Source organism: Mustela putorius, unplaced genomic scaffold, assembly GCF_011764305.1.
Source record: "Mustela putorius furo isolate JIRA1106 unplaced genomic scaffold, ASM1176430v1.1 tig00003875_pilon_pilon_pilon, whole genome shotgun sequence".
Lineage (NCBI taxonomy): Eukaryota > Metazoa > Chordata > Mammalia > Carnivora > Mustelidae > Mustela > Mustela putorius.
Window position 1 is genome coordinate 1,786,806 of NW_025422026.1, and position 27,556 is coordinate 1,814,361.

Sequence of the window (27,556 nt, forward strand, 5' to 3'; positions counted from 1 at the left end):
AAAGCCTGAGACCCCGCCTGGGACAGGCACCTGCCACACCCATGCCTGAAGAAGCCCAGGTCGTAGGATGCCGGGTTCTTCTCGCCCGAGAGCAGCTCCCGGGGATGGATTCTCCAGGGAGGAAGTTCGCGCCTGTGGGCATTTTCACCGTAGACGTGTGTGTCCGTCATGTTCTGACTTCGGAATGTCCCTTTGTGCCACGTGTGGGGGCAGAAATCCACTCATCCCAGACTCCTTGAACCAACTAGACTCTCACCTTGACATGGACAGGATCTCCTGCGCAGACGGTGGTCTCCTTCAGACGGGATGCAGGGTCCTCCCGAGGCCTGTATCCCGCCACCCCCTCTTCAGGGAGGTGTCTGGGTGGGGGGGCCTGATGAGGGACAGGGTCCCTGGGATCCTTGCACATCATGCAACGGGATCCCTGTCTCTCCATCCTGAGTGGCTGTGTGGTCACCTGGCCGGTGAACTTGAAGGCAGTTTTGGAAGGCCTGGATTGTCGCTGAGATCTGGGGCCCTGGTTTGGAGGCTTTGTTCAATGCGCCTTGCTCCTTGAGCCACTCATCCTCCACCCCTAGGAGCCTGGGAGCCTCGACTCAGTACCTCCGGGTCCCCTCACCTGTGGGAATGCAAGGATCCCCAGCACGCGGGACCATGAGGAGGCCACGCGGAGGCTCCACAGAACCGGAGCGTCACGGGGGGCCCAGCTCTCTGTCCGCATCCCTAATCCCTCCAGAACCATCCTGCGCGGTCCCCCTCCTGCCCTCCAAATGGGGGAAGCCCTCAGCTGTTGGCTTTTCCATCAGCTCAATGGAGGTGCCTCTGCTGGGACTCAGGCCAGAAGATGGAAGTCGGAACACGTGGCTCGGGCTGACAGCCTGTCCTTCCCCCTTCCTCTCCCGCTATCCCTGGGGCAGAACCAGAGGCTCTGCCCCTCCCCGTGTGTGTGTGTGTGTGTGTGTGTCTGTCTGTCTATCTCTCTCTGGGGGGGGGCGGGGTTCCTGCCACATGTTCCTTCTTCTCTGCTGGGTTATCCGAGTCACCTTCTAAAGCCTCCTGTGTGTGCAGGGCACCAGCATCACCACGTTCAAGTCCATGGTCGCTGGCACTCAGCACAAGGGTCCGCCTCGCCTGCTGTACTGGCGCCGTGAGGGGCTTCGCCAAGCTCCAGGGCAGGGAGCAGGGTGTGTTGGTGACAGAGGACACCTGGGCCACACTCCGTTTCAAAGGCAGTGCTCCTATCTTTCTCTGTAAAACCCGCGGCCCCATCCAGCTCTCGGCTAAGTCCCTGCCTCTGAGAGTAACGGGGAGACCCACTAGCCGGGGGTTCCACCACCTTTCTGTCTAGAGAAGAGCAACAGGTTGGGAAGAAGGGGGAGCAGCAGGGGGGAAACGGGGCCGAGCAGTGTGCCGCAGAGAGGTGCCCCTGCTTGCAGATTCGGCAGCTTGGCCATCTGTCTGTCTGTCTGCCCTTCCATGCCCCGTCTGTCTGTCTGTCTGTCCTTCCGTGCCGTCTTTTCTGGAGGAAGGTCCTGCTTTCATTCCTGGCATCTTGCTATCTTAAATGGAAGAGAAGAGACCAATCCTGGGGTCACCACACACATCGTGCGACGGGAGCCCTGTCTCTCGTGTCAGGATTCACAGGGCTGGGATGCAGGGCGAGGCGACCGGCTGCTTCCCTCCGCCAGTGTCGCCCGCGCGGTGGCTGAGGGCCCAGGGCACTTCTGGGAGAAGCACGCTCCCCGTCACGGATCATGTGCTGTGGGCCCAGCGGGTCTGCCTTCATTCCTTTTTTTAAAACATGCAAATCTCAGCTTCCAGTTCAACAGCCTCCTTCGGAATTTAAAAGAGTTCTAGGTTGTTTAAAGGTTGAGCGGAATTCCTGAGCCTGTTAGCTGGTCACAGTCTACTAGCTCTCATAATTAGCACGAGACCACTGTGCTGTGTAAACGCCACTCAGTATTCAGCAATGACTAACCGCCCCATTTCCGACTGTTTACTCAGGAGCGGGGGCATTCCCTCCACAATCGATGTTTCTGGGTATTTACCTATTTAACAAGAGGGAAGAGAGGGAGCAAGAGGGCGAGACAGAAGGTAAGAGCCCAGGCCCCCCATTTCTCTACCCCTTCAGGAAACCTCCCCCGCCCAGCCACCAAATCTGGCGCCATGGGTGAGCCGGTTCCAAGTCTTGCCAGGCTACCGAGCCGCATGACCTTGGGATTCTCTCCCTGGAGCCTCTGGTCCCTGATCTGCAAAGGGCGAGGGCTGAGTTGGTCAAGGTCAAAGATCACCCACCTTGAGAGGTGCAGGGAGTGGGGGAGAAGGTGGAATGTCTCCTTCTGTTCATGTCACACCCGTTCGCACTTACGGAAAACCACAGCACGGCAGACTCAAAGCAGAGTATGGACGCGTCGCAGCCCCGAGCCGCTAGCGGTGTGCCACCTGTCTTTTGCAAAGCACAAAGGCAAAGAGAAGGATTAAAGATGTCTGCCAAGTGACCTTTGCAAAATGGGCAGCAGGGCTCAGCACAGTACGGAAATCAAGCTTGTCAACACATAGGCATGTCCTTGTTAGGTGTGTGTGTGTGTGTGTGCGTGCGCATGTGCATGCGCATGTGTGTGGTGATGCCTTATGTCCCCCCAATTTCCTTTTTCAGGACAAATATCAGAAATACGTTTGTTTGCAGGCGATGTCAAAAGGAGCCACAGGTCACGGCTGATAGGGACCACCCCCTCCCCGGAGAAAGGCTGACTTCCAAGGGGCGCAGAGGGTGGGAGGTGCAGAGCTCGGTGGGAGCAGGGGTGCGGCGAGGCCGGTGCCCTGCACAGAGACGCACCACCAGACACAGCCGCCCGTGGCGAGCAGGGCTGGAAAGGGAACATCTAAGAGGGATTTCCCCTCGTGGGACGTGGTGAGCCATGGTGAACTTGCTCTCGCATCTCCCGCACGGAATCTCGAGTCAGGTGGGTACTGCGCAGCGGGCGCACGAGGGTATCTGATGGGGCATGCGGAAAGGAAGCTTCTCCCTTGGCGTCGTGGCGGGGACAGTCTACTCCATTCAAGGATGCGGGGGCTGCCAGCCGGCGGCCGAGTTGCTCTCTCTCCTTACCTCCCTGGGCCGGGCCTATCGCGTGGCCAAATGCGACACGAAAGGAAAGATCTTGTCCACCCGCCTCTCCACGCCCTGCTCATTTCATCAGAGCCCAATTTTCATTTTCCATGATCACTCACTTCGTGGTCTCTCTGCCTGCGCCACTTCAGCCTACCCGCCCCCTCCTCCGCAGCAACCGTGTGCATCCCGAGTAGGACTATCTTCTTGGGGCTCTTCACCTCCCCAGCCCCAGGCTAGGTCCTGGGAGAACAGAGCCCCGGTGGCTTCCTTCCCATCGTGCGTACACCCACCACCTAGCTGGCACACGCCGACACTCAATGTCTGCCCAGTCGATAACCAAATGACTATCATTAAGCGCCTGTTAGTCAGCTCAATAGTCACAAATACTCCCCAAAGACGGCGCCTATTTGAAAATACATCCCAGGCACTGTTTTTCTACCCTCCTTCCCATGCTTCTTTGGAGGGATGCGAAAGGGTCGGATGCTTCTGCAAACCTGTCTCCATGAGGAGCCATCTTGCCCTTCTCTGGCTCTCACCTGGGATGGATTCACCCAACCGCCTGAGCTTCGCACCTGGGGCACCCGCCTCGCCCACTTTTCTTCCTATGAGCCATGAGCTTTCACAGCCATCGGAATGTCTGCTGGAAGCACAGAGGGTCGCCCCAGCTCTCTGCGGCGTAACCTCACCAGGACATGCAGATCAAAACATTTAAAAATCTGTTCAATTCTGTCTTTGGTTGTGTCCCCACGGCTCTTGCAACAACCTCAGGTCATAGCCAAGGCCAGTCCCCGGGCCGGAGGAGCAGAGCTGAGTGCCCTCCTCAGCGCTAAGTCGTTCGCGATTCCTGGGCCGGCTGCCGGGCCGGGGTGTGCACCGAGCGCGCTCCCAAGCTGTCCGGGCCCTGGGAATTTCTGGGCGCCGGGCGCCCACCCCTCGGCCGCGGCTCCGGCCCCGGAGAGCCAGGCGGCACGGCGCCGGCATGCTAAGTGGGCCGCACTGGGCGCCTTTGTTCCCCGCGCCTCTCAGGACCGCTTCCCTCTGCATCTTAATGGGCTTCTCGCCCCACCCGCTCCGCGCCCCGGCCCCGGCCTCCGCGCTGCGTCCCGGACACCCGCGCGCCGGCCGCCCAAACCCGCGCGGGGCCGGCCCGAGCACCTGCGCCCGCCGCGCCCCCCACCCCCACCCCCACCCCCACCCCGGGGGGCCCGCTGCCCGCGGCGCAAGTCTCGCGGTGCTACGGCCCGGCGGGGAGCGGCGGCCCGCGCCCCCCGCCGCGCGACAAAGGCCGGCCCGGGAGGCGGGGGCGGGGCGGGGCGGCGGCGGCGGGGGGAGCGGAGGCAGCGCCCGCCCGCGCCGTCCTTTGTGTGGCGGCGGCGGCGGCGCCTGGGCCCGCCCGCCCTCCGGGGCCCGGCTCCGCGCCGCGCTCCGCCCCGCCCGGCCTCCCGGCAAGATGGCAACCCCGGCGGCGGTCAACCCTCCGGGTGAGTAGCGGCCGCGCCCGCCCGCAGGCCCGGCCGGGGCCCCGCGCGCACCGGGGACGGTGCCGGGGCGGGGGTGGGGGACAGGCGCGCACCGGGGCCCGCGCGTCGCAGCATCAGCACCGGCCCCGCGGGCGGCGGACGCGGGCCTCGCGGCCGCCGGAAGCGCAGCGCCGGCCCGCGACCCCCTCGGCTTCCGAGAACAGCCGCCCAGGGCTTCCCCATCGCGAGCCGCCGCCTGTTCGCGCCCCGGGCCCCGCGGCGTCTCCGGCGGCGGTTGGGGCGGCGGGAGGGCACCGCGCGGGCGCGGGGAAAAGTTTGGAGCCGCGATTCAACAGGGTGGCCCGGGGTGGAAGTCGCGTCTTCCCCCGCGCGGCCCGCCCCCGAGCGCCGGTCCCCTGCGCCCCCCTGTCCCCGCGCCGCGCCCTGGTCCTCGGTGGGCACCGGCGCCCGGCCCGCAGCCCCGCGGCCGCCGGAGCATCCCCGCCCGGTCCGGCTCGTGCCCGCTGCCTCCGCGGGCGGACTCGCCCTCAGGGTGCGGTCCGCGACCCCCGTGCGCGCCCAGCAGATCTGGGACGGGTGACTGGGTCATGAGGAGAGGGCGTGTGTACCTGTTCGGGAAGGGGAGCAGGGAGTTCTGTTTCCGGCGGGGAGAGTGCCCTCCCTGAGGGGCGCCCCAGAATGGGAAGGGGGGGACACCGGGGCTGGCGGCTGTCAAGTTTTGGGTGCTGCGTGCTGACAGCTACCATCCCGCCTTGGTGCTTACTAAGCCCCTGAGGAGGATGCTGGCGGCAGTCAGACCAGGCCAGCCCTCCGGGAATTCCCAGTGCCGAAAGGTCCGTGTGTTAGAGATTCAGGGGTGTGTGTGTGTGTGTGTGTGCCTAGTAAAGAAGAAAGTACGGGTCATCAGAGTTAGGAGTAAAGGGTCCCCTCCATCTTTGGCAGGGGAAAGCTTCTGGAATTGAGACTTTTCCCAGCCCACCTTGGTGGGACTGGAGGGTTTGCACGTGTGGAGCTGGGGGCCGATGATCCTTGCAGGTGGAGGGGACAGCTCGAGGGCCAGATGCACACTGGGTAGGTTTCAGTGAGTACGCGGGGCGTTGGGGTTCCAGGAGGGGGCAGTGGGATTTCACTGACTTGTTTGTCTTTGAGGGACACTTTGAGGAGTGTGGACCCCCCTCCCCCATCCCGCAACACACACATTAAGGAGTCCTCAGTGGTATTGAACGAGGAAGTCGCATGATCACTTCTTCAGGAAGGCGGACTTCTAGATAACCTCGGAAGGCACGAGCCTGGAGGCAGGAAGGCGGACTTCTAGATAACCTCGGAAGGCGCGAGCCTGGAGGCAGGGAGGCTGGTCGAAATGAGGCCCATTGTCGGAGGGAGGGTGGTGAGATGTCCAGGACCCAGCTCTGGACAGAGAGGAACAGCACCCTTGGGCAGGTGGGGGCAGGGCTGGACTGGGTACAGCTCAGATGTGGGTAAGGGTAAAGGGGCAGGCCCTGGAGACACAGAGGTGGGGAGTCGGAGGCGTTCCAAGGAAGGAGGCTCCGTGAGAGACACGGGGAGTCTTGGCGCTCAGATCGGGAGCTGGTGGTCCCAAACGGCGAGAGGAGCGTGGGCCGTGTGGACACAGCTGCTCCTGTTGGCTGGTTCCCGGAGTCTGTGGCTTCAACCTGGTCGGCTGCTGGAAAATCAATAGCAAACTGATGGACTTCAGTGTTATGACATTAAAAAAAAAAAAGCAAAGGCAGTTAACGAAGGTACTGTAGAGGCTTACATTGGAAAGAGGAGCAAAGTCAGAGCAGGCGTATACCCAGCATATCCACACGCGGAACCCCTTACAGCACACTTGGAAGGGGGTCCAACCCATACACTGTTCCAGAGGCGCCTGGACTCAGTCAGGGCAGCTGCCTGGCTTGGCGGGGCCGGGCCCCCGAGTGCCTGCGCCTGGGTGGGTGGGAGACTCTCCTGCCGCAGGTGTGGGTCGTCTTGGGTGGGAGCCCGAGACGGGAGTCTCCCGAAAGGGAGACTGCAGATTGGACTGGCTATAGAGGCAGGGCCCCTAAGCCTGTTGCCCCAGGCCACTGCCCCATATGCTTCTTTGAACACTGCCCCCTCTTCCTGCCTCTCCCCTTCCCCAGGATGTTGTTGCTTTGCAAAGGGTAAGAGCTTGGTAAACACAGGCAAATGCACCAGGAGGCACTGAGATTTATTTGTGCTGCTCCTTTGTGCCCAAGGTCCAAAGGCCACAGCCTGCCGCCTCTGCCCCCCTGCCCACTAGTTCCGCTTTCCCAGCCCAGGGCTGCCCGCCGGCAGACCCCTGTGCTGGTAGCTGTCTCCGTAAGGCATGGGGAGGGCACTCTGGATCCGCGATGCTGGATGGAGCTGGAGTCTTCCCATTCTCCGGGTGTTCGGGTGATAGGACCCCCATTTAAACCTCTGATTTGCCCCTCGCAGATCTCCTGTTTGGGTTTCAGGTCCGGATTCTAGCAGCTCCTTGGGGGAGCTGTGGTCTCTGACAAGAGAAAGGCTGGGCTCCCCCGAGTTCTCCTGGCTTGTGCCCCCCCGCCCCCATCTGGGTGTCCAGTTGTGCCTGACCCCTCCCGGCTCCAGGCCCTACACGGCTCACTGATTCTCCCTGTTCTCTCTGGCCGGGGTCGACCTCTGTGCCCTAGACCAAGGGATGGTGTTCTAGAATCTTCTGTTGCATTTGTGCATTGTTTGTTTCACTCCCTCTTTGGGTGATATTTAAGCATTTCTGATTTATATGGAATAGTTTGGATTCGCTTCATGCATGGACGGTTATCCTTAACCAAAACGGCACAGGGGACAAGGGGGCGGCCTTTCCGGTGCCTGCGCTCCACCGTCATCTTTTGTAGCAGAAGCAGGAGGGTCTCAGGTACAGTGAGACCCAAGAGCATCGGGAATTCGGCACCATCAGGCCGCTCCCTGCAACGAGCGTTTACAGGGAGTTAAGGAGGCTTGCTTGCACACGGAAAAGGGATCGAAAGGTATGATTTCAGAGACTTAGAATTTCTACTTTTTTCCTGAAATCCATGACTAGACTTCTTTTCCCTCCGTGTTCCTGGTCTTTGGAATTGAGTGTATGGTATGGGAAGGTCGTCCTCAGGGCAAACAGCTATAGGCGGAGGGACGTTTGGGTCGGTTCAACAGAGGCATCGAACACTTCAGACGCACCAAGCACTGCTCTGGGTTTGGGCCAGGGTGAAGGTGAGGAAGGATTCTCTTGGACCTCTGAGAGTTCCGAGGCTAACAGGAGGCACAAGGAAACTGACTTTGTAACAAACAGTAGCATGAAGTGCGTGCTGGACAGGTGTGCTGTGTGATGCTGGAAATACACACAGAGCCCTGTGGGCACTGGCTTCTGAAACCGGGAGTTTAGAGTGGAGAGAGCTTGTCCTACAGACAACATAGGGTCATTCCAGGCTCGGGTTTGTGGGCAGACGGGGGAAGGCACGGGCTGTCCTCCGGTGGCTGTCCTCGCAGTGCTCCTGGGGACCCAGAGGGACGCCCAGGGATGTGGTGGACTCAGAGCTCCGAGGGACGCCCGTGGAGCTTGTGGGGGGCCCTGTGGCCCTGCCCAACCCCCTGCCCCAGGACGGAGGAGCGCCCAACCAAGCATACCCTGGAAGCCCAATTTCTTTACATATTGCATTTCACGGAACTCACGGGCCCATCAGTTACGAGACACATTGCTATTGTAGGAACCCCGGAGGGAAAGAAAGCTCTGCAGCTCAGCCCAGACTCTCGGTCAGTTACGTAAGGTGCGTCTCAGGTTGGTTTAAAAATGTGCGTTTAGAATCAGTCAAGTACTGTGCATTAAGAGAAAAGTTCATTTTGCTGCTGGGCCATCCACATGTGAAAACTGTGGTCTTCTTTTTTTAAAAATGCATTTAAATTCAATTAATTAACATACAGTGTTGGTCTGCTTTTCAGTAAAGAATCCTTTTAAGGTTGATCTTGTAGCCATGTGCCATGAAGCTGGCGATGCACTGACAGCCCATTGGCTTCTGCCCCGGGAAAGGAGTGATGTCTGAGAAAGAGGCTGGTCTGTCCCTCAGCCAGTATTTATTGAGCAACTACTATGTGCCAGGTGCTGAGAGCTCGGTTGTGGGTGGTCAGCGGTGCAAAACCAGGACCGCCATGACCGCTGAGCTCCTTGCTGGCCGTGGGCACACGCAGCCGTAAGAATCCCACAGATGTGTTAGTTGTAAGATTGTTAACAGTGTGAAGAAATGGAGGAGGTTTGAGGCTTGCCCCTTGGAGGGGAAACCTTTTTTAAAATTCTTTATTAACGTTTGATTGTATTGCTTTCCCGTTTGGATGGCCCCACAGAGAGCAAACTTCCTATCGATCACCAGGTATCGAATCAGAGCGCTCTGATATGACAGTTTCTACAAAACAAGCTAAAGGACATTCTATCCTGGGTCCCTAGGCGGTCACGGTTTTTAAGAGTTGGGTGCATTCATCGAGGTGTCCTGGGGTCGCTGGTTATCTTGCACGGGCAGTCAGAGCTGTGTGCTTCGCACGGAAGTTGTTGCTGCTCCCATGCTCCCAGATGTTTTGTAGGTGAGAGCAGGTGGGCATGGGGCCCCGGGGGGCCCGGGGGAGGCGCTGGGTATCTGATCTGTATTGTAGCAGAGGTTCCGTAAGGTAGTCCTTGGGGGTCAGGGGGCCAGCGCTCGCTGTTGGCTGCAGGGATGGGATGCCTTCTGCCGCGGGGGCAGACGCATCTGGAAGCGGAGGAGGTATACATGGACAGAGTAGGTGAGGACGATGTAATGAGATGCCTTACAAGGTTATATTCCAGGTTGAGATTAAATGTATTTGATGTTCTTTTTTTGTGGTCGAGTATAGTTGATACACAACATTGTGGGAGTTCCAGGCCTGTCACCTAATGATTCTGCGGCACATGGTGCGCCCTGCTGGGCTCAACCCAAGTGCGGCTACCACCTGTCGTCGCTCAGCGCGGCCGGGATCCCGCCGACTGCGTTCCCTGTGCTGTTCCTTTCATTCCCGGGACTGACTCATCCTGTACCCGGAAGCCCGGACCTCCCACTCCCCTTCCCGCATTTTGCCTGTCCCCTGACTCCCTTCCCATCTGGTGACCACCAGTTTGTCCTCTGTGTTTGTGAGTTTTTTGGTTCATGGTTTGGTCTTCTAGCTCTCGCCTGTAAGTGGAATCGTGCAGTGTTTGTCTTTCCCCGTCCGACTTGTGTCACTTAGCAGAATGCCCTCTAGGTCCTTTTGCGTCCTTGCAGATGACAAGGCCTCATTCTTTTCTTCGGCCGAGTCCTGCTCGGTTGCGTGTATGCGTGCGTACATGCCACAGCTTCATCCGTGCGTCTGTCCACGGACACTTAAGTTGCCTCCTTGTCTAGGCTACTGTAGATCCTGCTGCCGAGAACACAGAGTTACATGTATCCTTTTGAATTCGTTTCTGTTTTCTTTGGGTAACTGCCTGGGGTGGAATTGCGGGATCGTAGGGTAATTCTATTTTCAATCTTTTGGAGGACGTCCTGTGGTGTTCTCCAGAGCCGCTGCTCCCACTTGCTACCCCAGCAACAGTGCACGAGGGTCCCCTTTCCCCGCATCCTCGCCAGCACTCGTGGTTCCTGCTGTTACTGATCTGAGCCCTTCTGACTGGGCGAGGTGGGACCTCTCTGTGGTTTCCACCTGCCTTTCCCCGATGCTGAGGGATGTGGGGTGTCTTCTCGGGTGTCTGCTGGCCATCTGCGTGTCTTGTTTGGAGACGTGTCTGTTCAGGTCCTCTGCACATTTTTAAATCCAATTATTTGTTGTTTGATGTTGAATCGTGTATGTTCTCTCTGCATTTTAGATATTAGCGCTTTATCAGCTGTGTCATCGGCAAATATTTCCTTCCTTCCGCAGGCTGCCTTTCCGATTTGCTGACTGTTTCCTTCTCTGTACAGAAGCATTTTATCTCGATGAAGTCCCACCAGTTCATTTTTGCTCGTGTTTCCCCTGCCTGAGGAGATGTAGCTAGAAAAATGTTGCAATGGCCGATGTCCAAGATGACTGCCCACTTCTCCTTTTAGGAGTTGTGTGGTTTCAGGTCCCGCGTTTAGGTCTTTCTTCCATTTTGAGTTGAGTTTTGTGCGTGCTGTACGAGGGGCCCATTTTCGTTCTTCCGTACGTGGCTGTCCAGTTTCCCGGCACCATGTGTTGAAGAGACTAGACTGTCTTCGGTCTTCATCTCTTGAGGAGGCAACCTGGGCGCTGCGGTCTGGGAGATGAAGGGCTCCCAGAGGGAAGGCCGTGGAGTGGGTCGGACTTTAGGTGCAGTAGAAGGCCGCCACGGGGTCCGAAGCCAGGGAGGGACGTGCTCTGCCCTGTGTGTCACCGTGCTGTCCCCGGCTGCTGTGTGGGGAGCAGATTGGAAGGCAGGACGTGAGGCAAGGCTCCAGCTGGAGGTTGCTGATGTGGCCCGGCCGGCAGGGGAGACGGAGAGAAGTAGGAGAAGGTAAGATAGACGTTGGGGCTGGCAAGCCGCGCGGAACAGCGCCGGGGCACCAGGCTCGTCCTCGTCCGTCGCAGCGGGGCTGCCTCCCCATGTAGCCACCCGCAGCTGCTCTGTCTTTGGGCAGAGCTGTCAGGACTCTGTGGCAGGGGGTGGGAGAGGGCGAGAGGAAGAGGAGGCGTGGGGGAGGTCCCCGCTGTCCGTCCCGACGCCTGCGTGGTGGGAGGCGGCAGGAAGGTGGAGACACATGGGGCCGGGGGGCGTGCTTGAGACTTCAGCATTGGACACAAGTTGGGGTGCCCCCGGGACACGGGGCTGGAGCTGTCGGGGAGGCAGTGGCCACCTGGCCCCAGGGACCTGGGCTGCAAAATGAACACACGGGGAAGGATGTCAACTAGCCTTTCCCCAGCTCTGCCGAGTGCTTTTCCTGGGGGGAGTGAGACCCCAGAGGACAGAACAGTGGAGCTGAAGCACCTTGGTCCCCGGCGGCACCCCCACTCACCGCTTCACTGTGGGTCTGTGCTGACTCTCCCTCACCTGCCTAGGGACTTCCTTTCTGCCTCTCTTCCTCTTGCCCTAAGGTCATGTCTGCACGGGGCTGTAAGGTCAGGAGCCCGCCCTGGCGTGGTCCGGCGGCGCACGGCTGTGCATGGAGACATGGGCCTTTCAGACAGAGGCTGTGGGGCGGTCATTGCGCGGGGCAGGCTGGCGGACGCGGACGCACACAGAGCTTCCTGTGAGTGAATACTAACTGTCTCCCGCCTCTGGCCCAACCTCTGCATCCGAGGGCTTTTGCTGACACCCATCCCAGTTCACCTGTCTCTCCTGCCCACGCCACCGCCCCCGCCCCAGGAGTGTTTCCTTGTCCAACAGTGGTTTCTTCTGGTCTCAGCTTGGATTCTTACTCAGCTGGGGGACATGGGGGGCCTTTCCCGACGCCTCGATCCAGATAAAGCTGCCTGCACGGGGCCCTGTGGGTGGACTTCACCTCCGGAGCGCTTCGCCTCCCTGGGAATGAGATGGTAAATTGTGTAGTCATTGGTGGACACCTGGGTCTCTTGCTGGCCTGGAAGCCCCACGGGGGAGGGGGGGATGCCTTTCTCATTGTGCAGCCCCAGCACCTGTCATGTCGCGTCTGGTGTAGTGGGTATCCAGGAAGGTGGCTGCATGGGAGCCTGGGTGCCTGGGTGCCTGGGTGACTGGTATGAATGCCTGGGTACCTGTGTATGTGGATGCGTGGTGGGTATATGAACGCATGGGTGTCTGGGTGCATATGTGCATGGGTGCCAGGGAATTATGTCACAGCTTTGTATGTGGCTACCTGTACATGCCTGCCTTGAAGACAAGAAAGCAAGGCTGCAGGCAGTGTATTTGCAGGTCTCTGAAACAGGAGGCCAGAGCCGTCTAATTTAGATTCTGGTCTTTATTTGTGGGAACTGATTTTGATCTGTAAATCCTACCAGGGTAGTCTCTCCCCAAACCAGTTCTTCCAGACTTTATCTCATTATAAAGGAAGCTTGGAGAAGCACAAATCTTATCATCCTCCCCAGGAGGGGAGGTCAGACTGGTCATAACCTGGCCACCAGCTGGGGGTAGCAGAAGACCTGTCCCCACTAGGTCCCTTATTAGAGTCCCATGAGGGTACTCCTGGAAGGGGTCCTCCCCTCCCTGCCTTCTGTGTGCGGAACCACGGATGGGGCTTGTATAGTGACCGGCCACTGCAGATAAGGTGCACTTGGGACTGGCCAGAGCCAGGGGCAGCTTCATTTCTGTTCAAAGGACCACTCCACCAACCCCCCACTGGCGGCTGCCACGGTTGCAGCAGTCAGAGGCCGGAGCCCTGGGCCGATAAGGAGCCTCGGGCTTTCCACACTGCAACAGCTTGACCATTTTCCAGGCAAATCCACAAACAAGCGAGAATGTTCGCAAGAAAGTGGTTCCCATATTTGTGCATTGTACAGAAAGAGGAGGCATCTTCTCTCACTCTGGTCGTGCTGGGAGAGTGGCCAGGCAGAGCCGCAGGGTCCCCTAGCCCCCGCTGACTGGCCCCCTTCTGTCGCCCTCATAGCGGCCCCTCCCCCGAGGCCAGCAGTATACCTGCTCGTTCTAAACGAAACAGCTGGCAAATGTCCAGAAGCGAGGGTAGCTCCACCACCCACCGCGAGCATCCCTGCGTGTGTCATTGCAGACTTTCCCCCGAAGCAGCGCGTGCAGAGCCCGGGCGTCCTTGGGTCGTGTCGTCTTCCTGTCTTGGTGGCCGGGTCACTGTGGTCTTCGTGTCAGTGCCCTGCCCGTGTCCGTTCGCTCAGCCTCTCCTGTTGGGGGGCATTTGGTGCACTTTTCCGTTTGTCTGAGTCCCCCACAACAGGGTCACAGCTGTCCCCAGAGATAAAGAGGTCGTGACATGATTCCTTGTCTCCCTTACCTTAACGTCCTGGGAGAGAATTGACCCGTCTGGTGGGTTTCTGTGTTTGCATTAACACCTGGTTTATGCAGAGCTTAAACCCGAGGCTCAGCCCAGCTCCGAGACCTGCCTGGGGCCCCTGCTGTGTAAGTGGGGGAGCAGGACGTGGGCCCCTTGCCACGTCACCTCTCCTACGTGGCCTTCTCCCCGTGGAAGGGGCCGGTAACTGTCCTAGAAGGCCTCGATCACTGCCAAGTGTCCACACACGCACCTGGACGGAAGGACCCGTTTCCAACCAGACTGGCCGGCTGCCGGCGCCCGGGCTAGGAGAGCTCCCAGCAGGGTGGGGGCTGTTGTCCCTTCGCCCACGCGTCATGGCTTAGATGGTTGGTGGCCGTCACTCCAGCTTCAGACGCAGGGTCAGGAGGTTTTAGTGACTGAGGGAAAGTGTGTTCTATTTGGTCCCTCCTGCACTGGGCCCCTCTCTACCCAGGCCCCGGAGGCAAAGACAGGCTTGTTTGGTACAGCCGGGGAGGACCCCCCCGGAGGGCCCCAGGGGTGCTGTGTGGAAAAAGCCACTGAAGCTGGTAAGTGACCGAAGGGAGGCAGGAGAGCGATGTGGCCGCTCTGTAGGACCTCAGCTAATGAGCGGAGTTCCGGACTCCCAGGCACCAGGAGGCCTGAAGTTGATTCATGCCCCCACTTTTTAAAAAAGATTTTATGTATTCATTTGACAGAGTGATGGAGAGAGAGCACGAGCGGGGGCAGGGGCAGCAAGCAGACGGAGAGGGAGAAGCAGACCCCCCGTGGAGTGGGAGCCTGATGTGGGGCTCAATCCCAGGACCCGGCATCATGACCTGAGCCAAAGGCAGTCGCTTAACGACGGAGCCCCCCAGGCGCCCCACCTCCCTTGTTTTAAATTCATGGTTCTCGGATGATACTCTGTCTCCTCTTGGAGGGGCCTCTGACTGGGCTGTGTGGCAGAGCACCGGGGAGGCTGGCATGGGGGGACAGAGGCATGTCCACATGCCTCTGGAGGGCTTCCTGGTTGTCCCAGCCCTGGGGTGGGGGTGCCCTTGGCGGGGGTGGGGATGCTGCCTAACCTCTTGCAGGCATGGGGCAGCCCCCCGACAACAAAGACTTCTCCAGACCCGGATGGCCCTGGTGCCCAGGTCGGGAAGCCCTGGTCTGTGCGGATGGGCCTGCTTGTCACCTCTGGGCCGTGGCAACTGGAAAGGGGACTCAGAAGGTCTGTGGGACGCATGGCTGGCAGAGAAGAAAGGGGCTGGCTCTCGCGACCACTGCCCAGTGTAAGAAAACCCAGCAGCCAGAAGGATGAGACGGCCCCCTTCAGATCATCACAACATCCATGAAGAAAGTTGATTTAAATGTGAAATAACGGAACGGCAGGAATTTTTTATTATTATTTTTAGAACAGCGTTGATGTTCCTGTCCCATCAGCAGTTTGAGATGAGGCGTAGTCTGGAGTCATTTGCTGTAATTTGATATGCTTGATGGAGTCCAGGCCCCCCAAAGGATAAAATGAATGAATGTGATCAAGGCTCACAGCTGTGTTCTCTCCTTTTGAAAGCATTTCGCACCAGAAAACTTCCAGCGCGGCTCAGGCAGCCTTCCCCCAGTGCCTCCGCCCCCGCCCGGAGGGTGCCGTGTCCCATGCCGGGGGGTAGCGGGATGCTGAGCGCAACAGGCCGGCTGTGTGCATGGCCAGCGGCTTCTGGACCGCTCTCGAGAGCAGGTGTTTTCGGGACAGGTTTATGCAAGTGGCCGACAGCGCGCTGGGGGCCGAGGGCACGCAGACCCCCGCCGGCTCCTCTGACGGGCAGAGAAGGATGGTGAAGGGGTGGGCTTGGGGCAGAGGGCTCCGTCTGGGACAGGAGCCTGTGCCTTTCCCTGACGTCGGCCTCCAGCTGCCTGCCCGGCGTATCTGTCTGTGCGTCCCCGAGGCTCTGCCAAGCCTGTACCTCCTCTACCTCCTCCTCCCCCTCGGTCCCCGGTGGTCATGAGTCTCCATCCACTGGCCAGAGCCAGACACTAATTATTTCAATTGCCTAGCCACCTAATTAAACAAATACTCATTTGCATGCCACCCGTGCGCTCGCAGTGGCCTGCAGAGCCAGGCGCGGTTTTTTCGCTTCTCCGGAGCTCACCGTGTGGTCGGGGAGTTGGCCGCTTGTGAAACGATCCCATGTGTGAGGCTCTCCACAAAATAAGGAGTAGGAAAGAAAGGAGTCTTTGTTTTGGAGGCAACAGGCGGCTTCCGAAATGTCGTGAGCAGGGTGTGATGTGACCCAAGCAGTGTTCTGGAAAGCTCTCTCCGGCCGCGGCATCTGCCATCTGGGTGAAGGACACCAGCGGCAAAGCCGTGTGGGCAGTCCAGGTGGGGGATGGGCGCAGCCTGCTCCGGGACATGCGCCGTGGACATGGGGGGATACGGGGGGACGCTGGGGTAGGTTAGGAGTGAAGCCGACTGAGCCAATGATGGGCTGGACGTAGATGATGTGGGGGCGGGAGCAGCCGGGTTCCTGATGCGCCCCGGGTGTGTGTGTGGGGGGGCAGTTAGGGCACCACCTCCCAAGGCAGCAGACGCGGATGAGGTCCGGAAATTTGGGGGTATTTGGGGGGAAGTGGCGGGGGAGCACGTTTGCTCTCGGACGTGTGGAGCTCGAAACACCCAGGTGATGCGGGGATTTGCCAGAAACCTTAGAGTTTCATTTCCGTTCAGTTTCATTTCTGTTCCAGTTGGAACCTTTTGTTTTTTTTAAACCCCAGTGACCCCTGTCCCTCGCACAAAGCCTGGCACATAATTAGTGCTTAATACATATTTCTTGAGTGGATGACCGAACCAGTGTCCCTGTCTCCCGGATGACAAGCCAATGAAGAGTTATGCCGTCACCTGAGACCCACAGGCATGACATTCCTCAGGGAACGCACAGCTGCCTTCCCGTTCCTGGAGAGACTAAAAGTGGCCTTATCTCGAGGACAGCCAGACCTCCAAGGTCCCCAGACCCTGCTCCCAGCATGCAGAAATTCGTTATGTCCTCTCTACTCCCTGCGTCCACAAACCTGAAAGCACAGAATCAGTCGTGCCTCACCTTCCCAGGGCCGCTCGCTCTGCCCACGCGTCCTGTCCCCGTGCTTTCATAAAAGCACCCTTTTTGCACCACATTCGTCTCAAGACCGAGGCACTTGGTGACCCCACATCACTAGGAGTAAGGACATTCTCTCGCATAGCGACAGTCTGCGACCCGAATCAAAACGTCGGCGCTAATATGACAGCGACGCCCGGCCACGGACCTTCCCCGTGTTGTCAGAGCAGTATTCTTCAGAGCTGGAAACATCGTTCGCCTGCCCCTGGGGTTAAGCCAGAGTTGCAGATTGTATTTAGTTGTGGTGTCTCTCTCTTTGTATGGTTTTCTAACGGAATGAAGCACAGTTTAACAATGTTACTTTAGCCTCAGTCAGGTGCACACGGGCTCACGCTCGTCCCTGCGCCGCACCTGACATCACCGCGGCCGCTTTATCTAAAATTGGGCGTTCGTACCTCTTCATAACCTTTGGTTCATGTCACCCCCCCAACCACCACTTTGTTCCTTGTATTTAAGAAATCTGGTTTTGTTGTTTTTGTGGTTTATTCGTTTGTTTTATTTCTTGTATTCCACACGTGAGTGAGATCATGTGGCGTCTGTCTATGTCCGTCGGACGCACTCCGCTTTGCGCGCTGCCCTCCAGGTCGTCGTCGCGATGCCCTCGGCCTCCCCCTCAGTGCTGGAATCATTTCTCAGAGGCCTCTTTTGGTCTTGTTCTGTCTTTTCTTGTCCTTTGGTGGCCTTCACGTTGTGGCCTAGGGCAGGTCAGTCATTTGGTGAAATATCCCTTTGTTTCCTTTTGTTTGGTGTTGCCGCAGGGTGGCGTGGGCGTGGTGCTTTTTAAAATTTTTTATCAAAAATGCCACCAAAGGGACCTTGTGTCACACGACTACTTTTAGCAGTTGTCGCTCCGAAGGGGGTCTCTGGGTGGATGAGTCAGGGTCCCAGGCAGACAAGGCTGAGGACGGGGCCGAGCGGCTTCCGACGACCCTCCTGGTATGTTTACTGAGCCTCATCTCTGGGCTCTGCACACCGTTCACGGGAGGTTCCAGAGACTCCTCGGTGAGTACGGGTCCCAGGGGAGTTTTAAAAAATACTGGAAGGCTAATACTATCCTAAACTAAATATCTACTTCATTTGACAAAATAATTGTCATCTAACTGTAAGAATGATTATGTCTGTAACAAAGTCAACAGGGATTTGAAGTGTTTAATTACCAACTTTCCCGACATACAAATTGAAAAGCTTTTCAGGTAAGTTGCTCAGGTGGAATGCCTGAAACGCACTGCAATTAGCAGCCAGATCTTCCTGCAGACGGCAATGAGCGTGAGACTCGTCCTGGCCTCCGTTGCTGGTGCACAGCCGGCTTCCGTGTGTGTTGGCATCCGCGTTAAGGAAGTTAATTTGCCCCTTCTTTGTCCCACTTAAAACCAAGTTGGTTTTTGACTGAGACTTTGTAAAGACCTCGTGACTTAAAAACCAGAACAATTTTGGGTGTAATTTGCCTAAAGGAGCTTGCTGCGTTTTCGGAAGTCTGAGAATTCCTTCCTCACCCTCTCTCTCTCTCTCTCTCTCCCTCCTCCCTTCTTTCACATGCCACCCCCCCTCCTCCTCTTGTCAGAGACCCAAGAGCCAGTCGGGGGGATGTTGGGACCAGCCCAGTAGTTCCTGGTGGCTCACCTCGCTGGGCAGGTGTGTAAGATCCCAGTGCACGGGAGTGACGTGAACGCAGTTTGCTAGGAGGCAGTGCAGACGAGGGCCTCTGCTTACCCATCTGTAAAATGGGGCAGCTACTTTATTGCATGCCATGGGGTCTGTTCCATGTGCTCCAGGTTCGGAGGGGAACAAGATACCCCCTTGCACTGGAAGCGGGCTTGGGGTACCCGGCCCGTGGCTTTTAGCGCCGCCGCTCCCAGACATGGGAAACTCGATGGTTTGTGGTGAGGACTGGAGGGTTGTGTGTCCTAGTGTTCGCGGCGGCACCAGTTCTCACTGTTGCTGTTCCTGTCGGTGCTACCGTGGCATGGAGTGTGACCAGGGCTCCGAAGGGAAGCAGGAAGAACTTGGGGAGCCCACAAGCAGGTGTGCTTACGGAAGAAGGCGGCGCTTGTGAGGAAGCCTCATGGCCCGCGGCCCTCCCAGGCTGTCGGGGGGCTCTCGCGTGCACGCAGCTCCTCCTGCCTGTCTCGTCTCTGGGAACGCGGGCCCCGCCTCTGCTGTCCCCGCCGCTCACAGCCAGCACCCCTCCCTGACACGGCTGCACTCCTGTCCTGTTGGGAGTGCCCTCCTCCCCCGTCCTCCCCACCCGCTGCCTTCCAGCACGGTTTGGCCCCCACGTGCAGACCAGCCATGCTGTCTCCTCCCTGTCCTCGCTGGCAGGGGGGTGGGGGGTGGGAGAGGGGGCCATCGCCCAAGCACACTGTCCCTCCCAGCCTCTCCCATGCCCTGGACAGACCAGGACGGGGCCGGCCCGACTCTGGGCCTGGAGCTCGGCCTTGCACATGGCGGCTCGGTGCCTCCTTCTCCTTCCAGCTGTTTAACTGGCCCCACGACCATCGGGTTTGTGCACTTCGTGGACAAGCGAGAAGTTAGGACTTGCCTTCATCTGTTCAGCGGGTCTGTCACCTGTCTGTCCAGTGTCGATCACGGGGCTTAGATGCTGGGACGCACTGTTAGAAAGGACGGCGGGGTCTGTGCCTTTGAGCACGTACGTCCGGTCTGCTGGAGGGCAGCGTCTGCCCGGGGTCATGGAGCGAAAGGTGCTGGTGCGGAAACGCTCTCTTGCTGCGGCGGGGCAGTTAGGCCTGTCCCCCACAAGGTGGCGCCGCCACACAGGCCCTGCCCCGGCTCTGCTTGCTTCAGCTTCTCCGCTGGTTAACGGAGCGCTGCCCCTCTGGCCCCTCCTAGGCCCCCTGTCAGCAGGTGACCTTTGCGGTCCGACCAGCTGCCAGGTGCTGCTGGTGCTCCGGGCTCCTGGACCACCCTGCATGCCACAGAGGCAGCGGCAGCCAAGCCCAACGCCCACTCACCCCTGCTTCGGGTCCATGGTCTCTGGGGGTCTGCCCGATGGCCGGGGCTCAGTAGCCCCATCTCTCAGCCGGCGGCTGCTGAAGCCGCTCTGAGGCCCGGCGCACCCCCTTTCCGCGGTCGTCACCCTGGCTCTCCCGGGCCGCTGCGGGAGGAGGGCGCTGGGCGAGCGAGCCGGCTGTCCCGGGAGGGGGAGGGATAGTGTTAGGTGGGACCAGGGAGGCCCCCTGCGCCCTCGGACACCCCGCCTTCTCTCTGTGGGCTTTTCCTCATCTGTACAGTGAAGGGTTGGTCTGTGGGGTGGGGGTTTGTGTCCTTCTCTGTTCTGGGTGTCGATGGGCCCTTTCGACTAGCGTCTCTGACTCTCAGGGCTGAATACTTAAAAAAAAAAAACCTAAATTCTTTCTCTTACTTCTCTCTTTCTAGAAATTGTTAGCTGGATGCAGATTTCTCAGAATGGTCCCCTGTCTCCTCCCCCACGCCCCAACTCCTTGATCGCGTTGGGGAGACGTAGATTTCTTTAGAAAATAGACCGCTCGTTTCTTTTCCCAGAGGAAATGCTCGTTGGTCGGCCTCTGGTATTGGGCCATTGTCACTGTCGTCGACGGGGTGTCGGGAGGAAGGGAGAGACGGGGCGGGCGGGAGTCCGGTGTGTCATCGTCAGCTGGAAAACGGTGACTTTCCAAAGAAGCATTTAGGCTAATCTTCTCTTTTAAAAGAAGAGGATTCTCTAATTGAGTAGAACCAGAGATGCCCGACTGTACGACCGTATTCATTCTCCTATTTACAGCTTGAAAAAAGGGACTGAAAGGTTTGAAAATTAAAGGATTGCCCGTGGTCTGTCAGGCTCATGTGCAGGCCGAGAAAGCCATGGTCACCGTGTTAAAGTCAGTAAAATTAGAATTAATATCAAAACAGCGAACTGCTGTTCAGTAGCTGATACGAATTTCTCATGATGCTTGAGCACAGGCCCCATCTTACTGCATTTTTTTCCTCATCAAATTAAATCTGCCTTGTCCCTCCCGGCTCGGCTCTTAGAACCTCCCATCTCATCTTTCCTGGGCGAGATGCACCTTTTCCCTGGGGTCATTTACCACCCTTTGGGCCTTCCCTAGCTCAGAGGCACCAGGAAGGGGCCTGAGATGTTGAGTCAGTTGTGGATCTTCATGAGACGCTCGTCCCCCAGGGGTGCTCAGGAGCCCCGTGGAGGCAGCCGGCCGGCCAGCTGTCGTTAAATCCAAGTGGGCTGTTGGGAAGTTATAGCGTTGAAAAATAAACAAATTCAGGGAGTCAATGGACGGATTTAATAGCTACTAAACACAGATGAATGGAGAATTAATGAATTAGAAAGTGGAATGAGAGAAATTGCAGAGCATTTAGCACAGAGACAGAGTGAGGACGCACGGGTGCACGGCCACGAGACAGAAGTGAGGCCTCCTACTTTCGTGGGCACTGTGGAGCTCCGGTCAGAGACGGCAGCGCAGACAGGGCCACCGGGGGTCGGGTCATTTTCTGGACTGAACGAGCGGCCCTGAGCCTCAGAATCTGGGGCTACAGCGGGTTCCGAGCAAGGTAAATCAGAAGAAATGCAAACCTAAACCGAGTGTAGTGAAAACAGACCGTGGCAAAGACAGAGAGGACCAAGGGAGCACGGGGACTCCACGTGACTCCGAAGGGCTCCCCACAGGAGTGCTGTGCCGGGAGCCGGAGGTGCCCCTCCATCCGTGGCTTGCTCAGATGTGGTGGGCTTCTGTTCCCGTGGCCCCTAAGTGACCCTGTGTACGTGGAGTCCTGATGGCTATGATTCTTTCCCGCCTTCTTCAGTGACGAGGGCATTTCAGCGGCATTTCTGTGGGATGACCTGCAGGACCTTGGCCCTATTTCAGGTCCCCAAGTATATCCACAAGGTTCAAGTGAACTAAGTACTTCTCAGAACGGGACTTTTAGGAGAGAAGAGAGTTCTGTGTATCCGTGCACGGATACAGAAGAGGTGGACATGTGAGTGTGTGATGCCTGTCGTCTTCCTCCTGTGGCCAGGGGAGAGGATGGTTGAGGTCTCTGCTGCTTCTTCATGTAGCTGTGGGTTGCTGGGGGCAGCCAGGCCTCAGAACCGCCGTCCCCGTACTTTCTACTTTGAGCGTAGCCAGAAGAGCGCAGTTGGCTTTAGGGCATCATCTTTGTAGAGTAGAAGGGAGCCCTGGCTGCCACCAGAATTCAGTCTCTCTTGACCTTCTGTCCAGCCCAGCAAACCCCAACTTCTCTATGGTGCCTGTCCCCAAGGCCACTCGGTGGGAGTGGAAGGGAAGACATGGTTGATGCAGGGTTATGGTCATTAGTCACGTGACCGTTCTACCTTGGGGTCCGGGAAGAGGGAAGGGTGTTCCAGTGCTCTTGACCAGGTTAAATTACCGTGTTGAGGGGAGCATGCTTCCTACAGGGGAATCGACTTTCAACTTGGTCCCGTTGAGCAACAGTGTTAGCCAACCCAGCTGCCATGGCAAAGTGCGGTAGACCAGATGGCTCTGGTGACACAAGCTCATTTCCTCCGTTTGGAGTCTGGGAAGTGCAGGATTGAGGTGCGGGCTGGTCTGGTTCCTGGTGCGAGGGCCCCCTCTTGGCATGTGCTGTGTCCGCCCAGGTGGGGACAGGGGGACAGGCTCTCTGTTGTTGCCTCTTCTCGTAAGGACACTAATCCCAGCAGGAGCCCTCACTATCAAGCCCTCATCCAAATCTGGTGGCCTCTCGGAGATCCCGCCTCCACGGGCCGTCGTGTCAGGGGTCAGGGTCTTGACATAGAAATTGGAGCGAGGTTGGGGAGGTACACTGCCGTTGACAGCACCGGTGCAAAATTTAGTTTCGTTGGATGTTACTGTGGCGATCCACAGTAACAGTTTGGGCCATAAGGTCATAAACCCGAGAGGAAAAGGTGAGAACAAAGTGACATCAGGGAGGGGAGCCCACGGGGGTGGCTGGTCAGGACCCAGCCAGGGGGCTCCTTCCCTAAGAAATGGACACGTGTGGCTTTGTCCCTCAGCTACGTGTCTTCTACAGCATGTTTTAAAATTATTTTCTGGTTCACAGCTGACTCTGTATCGGACCATCCCTCTCAGTTCTGAGCTTGAGGACATGCTGAGTGTGGCACCCGATACAGAGTAGACGCCCAGATTCCGTCCGGGAAGGCCGTGGGAGTGCTGTGCCTCTGATGGAAGGAAAGCGAGCTTCTGCCGGCTGAGCAAGTGGGAGGCGGCTCGCCACCTGGTCTGGGGGAGAAACCGAGTCCGGCTTCCCTGTGGAGATGGGAGTTAACTGTGGGAGCTGTGGCACGGTGCGCTAGGGAGTGGAGGACACAGAGTCCGTCTTAGGAAGGCGTGAGCCATTTGTCTTAGGAGTCCCCGTGGTGACACCCGGCCTGCTTGCCACCCGGGGCTTGCTTGATGCACTCTTGGACACACACGGAACTTACAAGGCCCCCCCTTTTTTTTAACATTTAGGCCGTGTCAGGTCTTGGAACGTTCTCGGCCAGTCCCCAGAACCTGCCTCCCTGACAGTTCCCTGTGTTCTTGACTCTGACCTCTGGGGCATCACAGTCTGCGTGTCTCTTTCCTACTTCCTGCCCGTTGACCCCGGGCCCTGCTACCCACTGACCTCTCTGGGGCTCCTGTTAGGGCCATCGCCACCAGCCCATCGTGAACATGGTGGGTGCGGTCCTCGTGTGTGCTCTGTGCACCCGTGGGCCTAGTGCGGGGGCTTACACACCACCGCTGTTTACACAGTAAAGCTGCACGTGTTGGTGATGGTGGTGTTGGTGTTGGTGATGGCGTGTGGTGTTCCTCGTGGGTCAGAGGGCACGAGGCAGGGCTGGGCACTCACGCACTCCATCCACGTCCGCACGTGGACCCCAAGTGTCGCAGGGAAGCTGTCCAGCAGTGTCACCGTCAGTGCTCCTGTGCGTTCGACCTGCTGACAGTTGCTGGGACATTATCTCATGAAGCATGAGGATGCTGCATGACTTACAGACGGACAGAGTCAGACTGTGACTCACCCGGTGTCCTAGGAGTGCGGGGCAGGAGCCCAGAGCTTCTCCTGTGTCCCAGCCACGGTCCCGTGTTCAGCCTGACACCATAGCCGCGCAGGAATGACCTCACTGGCTGAAGTGTCCTTGTCCGATCCGTGTTAATGCTGGGACTGGAGGAGGGCCGGGGTCCCAGGGAGGGGGAGCCTTCCCCTGGGCTCCGTGTCCCACCCCAGATGCATGTGCACACGGCAGACATTTTCGGTTTGATAGGAGGGAGCTCTGTTCTCTTCCAGAAGAGAAAGGCAGAGGACCCCAAAGGAAGCAGAGAGCGACTGTCGATTGCAAGCCAGCGTCCCTTTGCAGACAAACCCAGCTTTCTCTCCAGGTCCCCTCCCCATGGCCATGCCGGTCTCTGGAGCCACCCAGCAGTAATGTTTCTGCGTGGAATGACCCGAACCCTCGGGATTGATTTGTCACCATCTTCACACCGGGAAGTGGGTTGGAAAGATGGAGGGTTCGCTTTTATGCAGTGAGTGTCCCTGGGAGATACTGTCTCTCGGAGCTCAGGGCCTGCGGTCGCAGCTTTCTGGGTAGAGAGCAGGGGAAATGAGCTCGACCGGTGGGGGCGTCAGAACCTACGGGGGTGGCCATGGTCCAACATGACCAGCCCCTGGCCACCCTTTCTCCTCACCTCCGGGGTCCTGACCAGCCCTCTGGTGTAGGAAGCAGAGGCCCCCTGTGCCCCCACAGTTCCTCCTGCCTCTCCTGGTCTCTCCGCTCTTATGGTCACACCCACAAGACATCACCCCGAGAAGGTGGCCACAGGTGCCTCTTCCTTCCCCCCCACCCCCAAGCCATTAGGTCTGTCCTTCCCTTAGCACTTCGGGGCTGCTCCCCAAGACTAAAGCCACTGTCCTAGGGACACTGCCCCCCACCCCACCCCCCGCCCAGGCCTTCCGCCTCGATGCCACCACCGTACACAGCCTTCCCAGGCATGCACTAGAGTGAGTGGGATTGGTGCTGTGGCTTCCCCGCTCCCCAGGCCCAGCCAGCCTCTCCTGGTACCTGTCCCCTGCCCCCAGGCCTGGCTGCCCACCCTCTTGAGGACTCCCAGTCTGAGGGAGTCCCACGGAAGACAGCAAGCATCAACCGGTGTCATGTGTCTGGTCCAGCCGGACAGTCCAGTCTGTGGCAGAGCTGCCCAAGGAAAGCTTTTCCTCTCCTGGGAGGTCACTGTGTGTTCCCTCTCGGGACAGCCTTTGAGGACGACGGTGCACCCAAGCCTTCGCCTCTGACAGGTCTGGCACGGCAGCCTCTTCAGATGGCCCGTGGGACGGACTGCAGCCCGGGGGGGAGGGTCTGGCTCGGTGCAGAGCCTGGCCGTGCTCTCCTGGGAGCCCAGCATCCCAGAATGGGTTTTTCTCAGGGTGAAAGTGCAGAGTGGGTTCCCCACAGCTCAGCTCCTGCAGGGCGCGGGCTGGGATGAAATATCCGTGCACCTGCAGCTCTGCTGCGGTCGGCCGGCTGTGTGAGCTCAGCCCCCTGGGCTGCTTCCGGGGCCAGATGCCTGGGCTCCTTGGCAGAGGACAGAGGTTGGCAAATCAGGCCCGATCGGCCACATCTGGCCTGCTCCTTTTTTTCTGTGCCCCACAAACTGGGACATAGTTTCACATTCTTAAATGATGGGTGTTGGAGGGGCATAAAGGAAGGGTCTCTCGTGATTCGGAAATTACGTGACGTTCTAATTCCGATGTTCGTAAACTGGCGCCCAGCTGGGCACGCTCATGCACACGGCATCTGTGGTTGCTGGTGGACAAGAACCACGTGAGTGAGTGGTGGCCACGGAGATCCTGTGGCCTCTGAAGCCTGAAGCAGCCACTCCCTGACCCTCACAGGAAGCACGCTGGCCCCCGCACAGATGCTCCAGGCCGAGGGGACCTGCTGCTGGGGCCGGAGCCTCTGGACACTGAATGACCATCCTGTGAGCTCCAGGAGCCCTGGTCTTCCGCATCCAGAGGGCGAGTCTCACGGTCCCTGAGGGCCTCTGCAGCCCAGGCTTCCCAGGGGCGCCAGGAGCCTCAGCAGTCTCTCCCTCAGGAGCCGCCCATGGCCGTCTTAGAGACCTGGGCCGCGGGCAGAGGTCAGGCCACTGAGGACAAAGCCCAACTGGTCTGTAGCGCCGAAGAGCACAAGAACAGAAAAGAGTTTCCAGAGCCTTCCGTGCGCGCAAGCATTTTTACTATTTTGTATATTTCACAGTTAGAGAGTAATTTGCTGTTTAAAATTGAATGTAAAAATCTCTTTGTCCGATGACGCATGAATACATTCATCAAGGCACACAGTCAGCAAGAAAACCACTTCGTTTCATAGACGGTTTCCGAGAGGACGTTGTATCAGTGGAAAGAAACGTGATTTCCTTAACCGGTTTGTTGTGCAAACGGGGTGTGTTCACGTTTATTTCCCCCCCCTATTCAAGGAAGGCATTTTTACAGAAAGAATTGCATTTCAGGACCGGGGAGGGTCATCTGGTTTTGTTAGGGTTCTCCGGGTGCCCCTGCCCTGGGGCGCCCTAGCAGGGAGTCTGTGGGAGGCCGAGAAGCAAAGCTGCCGTTCCGGGCGCCCCTTACCGCTCCGACGCTGGTGTGCCGTGGGCGGCCGTGTGTGCCCCTGCACCGCCAGAGCCTGAGGCTGAGTCAAGAGGGACAAGCCCAGGGCAGAGGGTGTCGGAGAGAGAGCCGGGCTGAGCAGTGTGTCCGTTCCCGGGTGCTTCTGTGTCTGGGAGAGGCCGGACATAGGTGGGCATCAGAGACGCCAGGGGCAGCTCGGGGCTGGGGGGAGGCAGGGGAGCAGACGGGACGGATGGAGGGAGGGACCTGGGGCAAACCTGGGTGGGGTGGGCGGGACACAGGTGGGATCCAGGAGTCAGGGACACGGGGGACACGAGAGGAGGAGGCGGCAGGAGGAGCTAGGAGTTAGGGGTGAAGCCAGGAGCTGGGGTGAAGAAAGGTAAAATGTCTCCGCTTCGGGAAGGTGTTTCATGAGTTTCCCGTGAGTCTTGAGCGCAAGGTGTGTGGGGAGGGGTGGGGGTCCCGTGGAAGGTGGGGCAGTCCGAGGCTCCTCCTCCTCTTTTGTTCATTGACCTCTGGGGGATGGCGAGAATCTGACGCGTCGATGTGTGTCAGCCCCTCGGTACCGGGACAGGCACATGGCAGGTGACTCAGAAGCTGTCACTGTGCTGGTAACTTGGAGAAAAGCAGGAAACATTGAGGAATTCAAGCGAAGGTCACAGCATACATTACACCGGGCTAAGTCAGAGGCCATTTCCCGCCCAGACCAGTGGCCACAGGTGCCAAAGGTTTTACACAAAAGCTTGTGTAAAAAGCCCAGCCTCCACGCAGCAGCCCTGAGCTCGGAAGCTACAGAAGCAGGAACAGGCCCGTGGGCAGCTCTTCTCGGAGGGCGTTACTGTGGCCAGAAGGCTGGAGCCCAGGGAGGCTCGAAGAGTGAAACCCAAAACGAAAGGAGCCAATGTCCCAGGCCGCCAGGCTCTGTAACCCGCAGAAGGAGAGAACCGCAGGCGAGAGCTGGGGCCGGGAGGCGGGACGACGGGGTGCACCGGACGAGCAGCTCGCAAGGAAGCGCAGGGTGGAGGCTGGCCGAGGGCAGGGGTGTGTGGCCGGGCAGCACTGGAAACTCACTGTGTGTGAGGACACCTGGGGACTGGGGGCTCCCCGGGAACTGGGCCTCAGTGAGGGCGAGACGTCCCGCTGTCCGGATGAGCCTGGACAGGAACCCAGACCCAGGGGTGCCGGGGGCTCACCCCGCAGGGAGCGGTGCCGCGGCCGGCCCCTCTCTGTGGAGAGGACAGAGCCTCCCGTCCCTGTCACTCCTGGTGCGCAGCAGCCGAG

General features: G+C 58.6%; 1 protein-coding gene across 4 annotated transcripts in view; it reads left to right on the forward strand.

Moving 5' to 3' along the window:
• Positions 1-4,370: 4,370 nt before the first annotated feature.
• ARNT2 (aryl hydrocarbon receptor nuclear translocator 2) overlaps positions 4,371-27,556 on the forward strand; it is a 141,525-nt gene continuing 118,339 nt past the window's right edge. For 3 of the 4 annotated variants that reach the window (XM_045067138.1, XM_045067139.1, XM_045067137.1), the window contains exon 1: positions 4,371-4,593. In XM_045067138.1, the coding sequence (XP_044923073.1) occupies positions 4,563-4,593 (31 nt within the window). In that variant the 5' untranslated portion in view covers positions 4,371-4,562. The remainder of the gene's footprint in view (positions 4,594-27,556) is intronic. The other variant, XM_045067136.1, reaches the window with a different exon arrangement.